Source organism: Eurypyga helias, unplaced genomic scaffold (assembly GCF_000690775.1).
Source record: "Eurypyga helias isolate BGI_N326 unplaced genomic scaffold, ASM69077v1 scaffold10034, whole genome shotgun sequence".
NCBI lineage: Eukaryota > Metazoa > Chordata > Aves > Eurypygiformes > Eurypygidae > Eurypyga > Eurypyga helias.
The window spans coordinates 2600-10851 of record NW_010244324.1 but is presented as its reverse complement, the minus strand read 5'-3'; the positions used below and the strand labels follow the sequence as shown (position 1 = coordinate 10851).

Genomic DNA, 8252 nt, shown 5'->3' with positions numbered 1-8252 from the left:
GTTAGAACTGGATGCTCTTTAAGGTCGCTTCCAACCCGAACCATCCTGGGATTCTATGATCCTCTGGGTTCCCTCACAGCGCAGTGCAAGGAGAGAGCAAACAGCCAGGAAGGCAGAGGAGACGGTGAGTAGTTTATTCAGTCACACACGTAACAACCCCTAACAGTGAGTCTGCTTGGGGCCCCCCATGCTGCTGTCAGAGACATGGAAAAAATAAACCAAGGGTGTTACTCAAACTCTGTAGATAGTTTGCGGGATGTGAGGGAAAGAACAGAATATTGCACATCAAGTCAAATGAGAAAACAGCAAGATGGCAAGGGCACCGAACTGCCCCTGGAACCAGGGAGAAGATCACTTGAACTGTGTGTGAACGATCCTAATTAGCTGAGTAAAACCCCCGCCCTCGGGTAGGGGAAGCCCCCTACCAACAACAGCCCCTTCCCCACACAACACACACAGTAAAAAACCAGGCTAGTGTGACTTGAAATGGAGACGTGGCATTGCAGAACCGGTGGGAACCAGAGTGTCTAGGTAAGACTAAAACTATTGATAACAGTTACTCGGGATGTGTAAAGTGTCTGCCCTGTGTTGGCTGAGGTGCGCTGGCCTTGTGGAATTACCACCTCGCACCCATCTCTGCTTAGGCATGATATAAAATCATGACTCTTGTGTGCTGTCTGGGGGTTTGCACACCGGGTGAAGAACCCCGAGTTTGGGACAATGCTCCCCCTGCCCCTGGGACACCTCAGCGGTCATTCCCAGAGCCGTGCTGTTCAGTCCAGCAGGGAATGGGAAGTCAGTCGGTCGGTGGGTCAGGTCCTGCAGCGATGGGCTGCTGCACAGATGTGGAGGTCACCAAAAAGGAGGAACAGGGTGTGGGACACTAGAAGACAGAAGAGTGGCAGCTGCTGGACAGCTGGGTGAGGTGGGAAAGCATGAGACAGGGAACGGGAGAGCAAGAGAGAAAATGGGGACAGGGAGCCTGAGAGATGGAGAAAGAGGCAGGAGGGAGAGAGGAAGGGGAAAAAAATTAGGGGCAGGGAGCTGGACCAAGAGAGATGGAGAAAGACAAAAAAAAGCAACAAAGAACAGGGCAGAGAGGGAGGAATGAAAGCTTAAAGATAGCTGATTAGTGTCCAAAAAAACCACCTCAAACTTTTTGGATGAATGCCAGGGCATCTTCAGAGATTTTACTTAAGAAAGCAGAAATAGAAATTTCTGAACACCTACTGATTTGCATGTATATCTGGGCAACCAGAAGTGAATCTGTAAGCCGGCACAGAAAACATATAACCAGGAAGAGCATGTGCCTTGGTCTCGATATGGTATTCTCTGCTCTGCCTTCAGACGCAGAACTGCTGGAGCCGGTGGTCCTGGAGACAATATTGAGTAGTATGATTGTCCACGTTTCTCATTATTGCAGTTTATAATTTGTGATCCTAAGTCCTCTATGAAAGAAAACTCTGGTGGTGAGTCCACGTTACCCTGAAAGCCTGTAGGACACATCACTGATGTTTGTGCCTCTAGTTATCTAGCCTGCCATCGTGGGTCAGACAAATACAGTAGAAAATAAAAATCAATTGTACACATAAAGTGCACATTATTGATGACTAGGCATGAAAAGGCCTTGATCTTCAGCGAATATTTCCACATTGAATGATTTCTGTGGTGTTTGACCCTGAGCTAAGAAAATATAGTCAAAGTTTGGGGGATGTTTTGCAGCAAATCCAACGCTGATGAAAAGCCAGTGAGGTACCTTCTAGACCTGGAAGAAAAACAATTATTCTCTCCTTAAATCATTAAATATTTTGTTACTAACCATCGAATGTTGGTGTGACCGTTTGTGTAAATAGGTACATCCACCAAGTGTCTGGGCTAAGGTGAAGAGCAGCGTTGGGGCTATGAAATTCATTTTCCCTCCTGCCTTGTCAAGGTGCAGTGACCGAAACACCACCTTAATGACGTAACGCACCCTGGCACATTATGGACAGATGGTTAAATGTTCGTCTTAACATTTGTCTTTTACAGAACAAGGAGATCCTCAGCCACCGAGCTTCAGTCTTGGAGAACACTTGGGATTTATAAACAAAACTTCAGCATCTTTGCAGGGGCGGTGTGGCCTGGGGACCACTTCAACGGACTTAGAATTTATTTCACCGATAGCAGTGAAATGTTTACAAACCTACTTTAAGTACTCAGGGTAGAAGAGACGTGTGTTTGGAAACCTGCTTTAAGGTCTTAGTAGACACGACTGGCTGCGGGCTGATAGCTTGCCAAAATGATCGAATACTTCCAGGCAAGCTGGCATTTAGCTATGAAATCGGACGTGACCTATCGACTGCTTCTCAGCACCAAAATTAAAAGATAATGATTAGGGTTTTAGAGATCTCGACAGAGGAAGTTTAATTACCCTCTACAGGACACTTGGATCAGCGACACACTTTTGCAGGGTGCTGAGAATTGTGTAAAAGAGCATGCTAGTGCTAGATACGCTTCTTAACTCCTCTTGACCGCAGGGTGTAGTGAGTTACGCGTGAACACCAGGCGTGCCTAACGAGGCGGTATCCTTTGGCCATGGCGCTGCGAACGCTGGCTCCAGGGCAGTCTTTGTACAGACACCAAGTGTATTTCTTGTCCCATCTTTTCCTTTTCGAAAATGTTTTTTTCCCTCCCCGAGATTTTTTGCAGGCATTTCCTCAAGTTTAGAGTTTCTGAAAGGGTGTTCTGTAGCCTACCGTCGGTTCCCAAAATCCACTGTGGCAGTCTGATGGGCTCAAACCAAATCTGAGTAGATTTTAAGCTCTCTTAAATAATTTTTGTGCATCAGCTCAGCTTGCAAGCTGCAGTCTATCCCTGAGCGCCAGGTGGAATTTTTACAGATAGCATTTCCTCTTAGAATCTTTATGTAAGCAAAGGAAGAAATTCCTCACTGGTGAGGGTGGTGAGGCACTGGAAAAGGCTGCCAAGGAAGTGGTGGATGCGCCACCATCGGAAGTGTTGGAACTCCAGTTGGACAGGGCTTTGAGTAACCCGATTTAGTGAAAGACGTCCCTGCCGTGGCAGGGGTTTGGACTAGGTGGCATTTTAAGGTCCCTTATGACCCAAACCCTCCTATGATTCTATGTACCTTCAGCCTGTAGAACTTCCACCACTATTCTTCCACTTTCTCCTCTTCCACATTAACCTTTTCTGTTTTAAACTCGGCGAAGGGCAGTTTAGGATAAGGCATATTCGTTCTGTTCCGGTAGCTCCATCTTTGTCCTTCTCTAGGGAGACACAGGGAATGGTAAGTTTGTGGAGTCCAGGTGCAACCGTGGGTTCCGTTTCTGATTCTGCCGCACTCTGGTAGGGGGAGGATCTATAGTGTAAATTTTTAATGCATCTTTTGTGGTAAGTAAGCGGGTTCTTCAGTAGAACAAACCCATTTATTCACCTGAGTCACAGGGCGACTCAACTGCAAGAATCCATGGGATTTAACAAAAGGGATAGGAAAGGGAAGGATTTAAAAGGAAAAGTTAACAGGAGTAGGTTGTAATCCGTGGACAGTTGTATCAGTATAGGTGGCCCTTGCATCCTTCAGCACCTAGAAAATCCCTGCTCTTTGAGACCAGGAAGTTTGTGTGCTCTTTTGTACTGGAAAATATTTCAGCCTGTTCTCAGTATTCTTCTTGCCGAGGTGATGTGGAGGGGTAGCCAAAGGCCTGGGGCTTGTGGCACCTGGTCTGCTTTTACAGCCTACACGGGAGTATCGTGACTGACATCTTCAGTATGGCTGACACTTCGACTGGGGTGGAAATGCTCCTAAAAGGAAATACTGCATGGTGTTGATGGGGAAAATGGTGTAAAACAGTTGCCGTGCTCAGGGTGTTTTGAAGAAGTCAGTGGGACAAGTAAGATGGCATAAGGAGGATAAATGGGAGGTGCAGAATCGTGGAATATAAGGACAGGTGCTGTCTGTGAAGAGGGAGTGATTTTGGAAGGACCAAAAGCACTACCATTGGGTTTTTACATGAGGAGTGTGGGGCTAAGCCGTTCCAGGAGGATTTACCTTCTTCACTTTTGCACAGGCAAGCCGAGTGCCTGCTGCCACTGAGAAGTGTAAGCTGTAACTTGGAAAGTTTTCTTTTATTCTGTTTGCCTGAGGCTGAGATCATTCTTAAAACACAGGAGGTGCTGGAGAGGTGAAAGGCAAGACCATCTGAAGGAAGTCAGAGCTGCAGATTTTTCATTTCTAGCTTTTTAAAATTAGATTCTTTCACCGGTCATAGTTAAATTATATTGGGAGCGGTAGTAGACTGAGCGACTTATTGATTTTCTCCTCCCTCTATCCCTAGCAGATATAAATTCAATGTGAAAAGCTCACGCTCCACCACTTGCTCCCGTAGCGGGATGAACTGCGTCTGATGTGGAGTGTACTCACACGGATGGAAGATGGCAGGGCTTGTAACCTTTTATCGGACAGCGCAGATCTGCAATTTTACACATTTTTGTAAAGACAGGTATGTTTTAGTTTTAATTTGCCATTTGTTTTTATTTTTTTTATCTTTAAAAATGTCTAAAACTTGCCTATTTGTATACTGATTTGCAAAAGTATCCCTGTGTTTAGTAGGCTGCCTTAGCATAAAGTTTCCTTTATAGTCATCAGCGTTGTGGCCATAAGACTGCAACTTCCGTTTGATTTCTTAACACTCCTGCTTCGTGGGGTGAAAATGAATCCCATGTGAACATAAAACACTGTGTTAAACCACCATTTACCAAAAAAACACCCCACCCAGATTATTCTGGTTTTAGTATGACCGAGTTCTATGGAATTGTACCGTACATACAATGTAAATCTACAGACCTGGGGGTTATCCACGCACATAGAAAAGATTTCTGTTAATGTAAGCAATAGCATAGATGCTGAAAAGGGATTTAAAATCTTGTCCACAGCGTCATATCCTGTAACAGGGAAAGAAACAAACCTACAGAGGGGCAAGATGTGCAGTTACACACACACATTGCCCGTTTATCTCTACTCACATAACAATCATTTAGGAAAATGCTGGTAGAGGATTTGTGCGTAAGTAATTTATTTTTCACCAGATCGGGGCCAAAGATAGCAACGCTTGACACTGAGGCACTCCATTCTGTATTTCAGATGCAGGAGTCTGATTGATTGTGGTGATTCTGCTTACTTATTCTCCACATCTGCAAACAAAAAGCAAACGTCCATGTTTATAAGCCAATTTATATACTTTTATAAGTATAAATTATAAACATATACAAGCCAAATTATATACTTATATGTTATAAGTATAAATTATAAACGTATACAAGCCAAATTATATACTTAAACGTGTTTTGGAATGTAACAATGCAACCTTAACAAGATGTTTCTTTCCCTCTCGAGTTCCTTTGTATAACCCATTTTTGCTGCGAAACAGTAATTGGACATAACTGTAACGTCAGCTGCGACATGGGGCTTGGAACTTCTGAAAAGGAGGACTGGGAAATACTCCTCTACCTTCGCATGGTGGTTCAGATAGACTGCATGATGGTCTTAAAATCCTACTGCAAGCCAAGGCACCTCGGTTTCCACTGGCTGGGTGCAGACTGAGGGTACTTAATACCCCACAGTGATGTGCCTATCAGGATGTCTCTTACTGATAAAGTAGACACGGGCGGATAATGCTCTTCTCCATCTTTTAGACGACAGGGAATAATAGCTAGATTATTGAGGAGCAGTGGGGCATGTTGCCATGGTTACAGTGTGAGATGCGATGGTTTTTCCCAGGGTCGTTTTATTCATAATGCACTAAGGGAGGACTGCAGCTTTTACAATGTTTGATACCGTTTTCTCTCATACGTTTTAGCGTTAAGGTGGCAGAATAACCATGGGAGACTGGAATTTCCTCGGAGGCATTTTAGAGGAAGTCCACATTCATTCCACTATTATTGGAAAGATTTGGCTAACGATCCTCTTCATATTTCGAATGCTTGTCCTTGGGGTGGCAACCGAGGATGTTTGGAACGATGAACAGTCAGAATTCATATGCAATACTGAGCAACCCGGTTGCAGAAACGTGTGCTATGATGAGGCTTTTCCCATCTCTCTCATAAGATACTGGGTCTTGCAAGTTATATTTGTCTCTTCCCCTTCCTTGGTGTATATGGGTCATGCCCTGTACAGACTGAGAGCCTTGGAAAAAGAGAGGCAGAAAAAGAAAGCTCAGGTAAGGGTGGAACTTGAAAGCACTGAACTAGAAATGACTGAAAGCCGGAAGCGGTTGGAGAGAGAACTCCGGCAGCTGGAGCAAAGAAAGCTAAACAAAGCACCCCTGAGAGGCTCTTTGCTCTGCACTTATGTGATACACATTTTCACCAGGTCCGCACTGGAAATCGGATTTATGATCGGGCAGTATCTCCTTTATGGCTTTCACCTAGATCCCCTTTATAAATGCCAGAGGGACCCGTGTCCCAACACAGTTGACTGCTTTGTGTCTAGACCAACAGAAAAGACAGTGTTCATATTATTCATGCAGTCGATAGCAACTGTATCGTTGCTTTTAAATATCCTAGAAATTGTCCACCTAGGATTCCGAAAAATTAAAATGGGGCTCTGTGGGCAGGATAAAACCAAGGATGACCTTGACAATTTCTACATAAACAAATCTAAGAAGTACTCCGTGATACCACGCTCGTCGTTGGGAATATCCACCACCCCTCAAAAGACTCTTCCTTCTGCCCTTAGCAGTTACACTTTTTTAATAGAGAAGCAAAGTGACGCTGCCATCTACCCGGTTCTAAATTCTCCTCCCATGTTTCAGGCTGTGCCAAATAACCGTACAGAAAGCAGCAGCAATTACACCCATCTCAATCAGGAAAATAAACTGCCAAAGAGGAGGCCAGCTACAAATTTCGACAGTCACACTCAAAATACTAGCACAAACAATAACGAAAGCTTGCTTGGCGAGCTTGGGACGGAAGCGCGGGATGCTCCGAAAGAAGCCGAAAAGAAACATGTCCATGTTGGTACTCAGAATGCGGAGACAGCTTGGAGCACGTGCTTGAAAAGCTTTGCTGAAATGCCGTCTCAAAATTCACTGCAGCCTGATACAGCTTGTTCTGTTACCAGTTTGAGAAGACAGCACGGAATCGGTTCGTTGTGGAACTACTCAGCAGCGGCGGAGAGCGCAGGAGCTTCAACGAATTATCTCCCAAAGAACAGCAGCAGAAGACAGAGCAGTTTCAGCGCAAACAAAGCCCAACCTCCTTACAGCGCTGATGTGAAAAACTCCAGCCGACCGGACACTCCTGACTCCACAGGGGAAGGGAGCTCGGACTCTAAACAAAGTAGAAACTGCGGCAGCCCTCGGCCTTTCTCTCTGTCCAGGCGAGTGTCGCTGTCAAGCAATGCCAGCAGCAGGCATGCCCCCACTGATCTTCAGATATAGTGTGGGTTATCCTGGGTCTCACGCTGGGAGAATTACTGAGTGTCGCCACGTAAGCAGGACCTGTGTATGAGTAGCTAAATCATTCCGGTTTAATCACCTCTTTCACTTAGAAAAGTTGTGTAGCCCTTTCAGTATTAGCTAAGTGACACCTCAACAGCCTCTTTGCTTCCTTTGTAATGAAAGGGTGGCTTAGCCCTCGGCGTATGAACTTGCACACTGCCCTTCCAGCTAAAAGGAAAACATCCGTGGTATAAGTCCACATTTTAGGAGAAGTCAAGCATAAAATCACAGCTGATACTGTTTGAATAAAAGTCGAAGGCAAAATTTGCAGCGTGACAATATATTTTATGAAGACCAGTAAATGAAATTAGGCTAAAGATGGCACTGGCGCTCTCGGGAGAAATTAATTATCGGTATGTTTGTTTCTGCCTAATCTCTCTGAGAATTCAAACAGAGATTTGATAGCTCTCTGGAAGCAGGATGTCAAGCATACTCTGCTGTTTGAACTTTGTGAAATACAAAAAGAATAAAATATTTGATACATGTATCACTAATTCCTTGACTCCACTGTACACTTTCCAGTGTATCACCACTGACTGCTTGAGCAGAAAAATGGGATGGAACCCTTTACGGTGTAGGGTTACCGTTAGATACACTCTTGCGTTTTTAAGGCAGCATGAATGACAAATGAGGTGTGAGCTTTAATTTTTGAGATTTTGTATAACATGAATAAGATAGCAATTATTATGTTTTTAAATCAGAAAAAATTCTGGATTTCACAAAGCAGAAGGCTTGTTATATTTGAGGGTTGGAACT

General features: G+C 44.5%; 1 protein-coding gene across 1 annotated transcript; it reads left to right on the top strand.

The window, feature by feature from the left end:
- Positions 1-5876: 5876 nt before the first annotated feature.
- On the top strand, positions 5877-7436 carry LOC104508174 (gap junction alpha-9 protein-like). The gene has a single exon (XM_010149704.1). It carries the CDS (start codon positions 5877-5879, stop codon positions 7434-7436), a length of 1560 nt encoding a protein of 519 aa, XP_010148006.1.
- Positions 7437-8252: the final 816 nt, after the last annotated feature.

What these genes read in the sequence shown, in the direction of transcription:
- LOC104508174 (XM_010149704.1), top strand. Translation starts at nt 5,877, where the DNA reads ATGGGAGACTGGAATTTCCTCGGAGGCATTTTAGAGGAAGTCCACATT.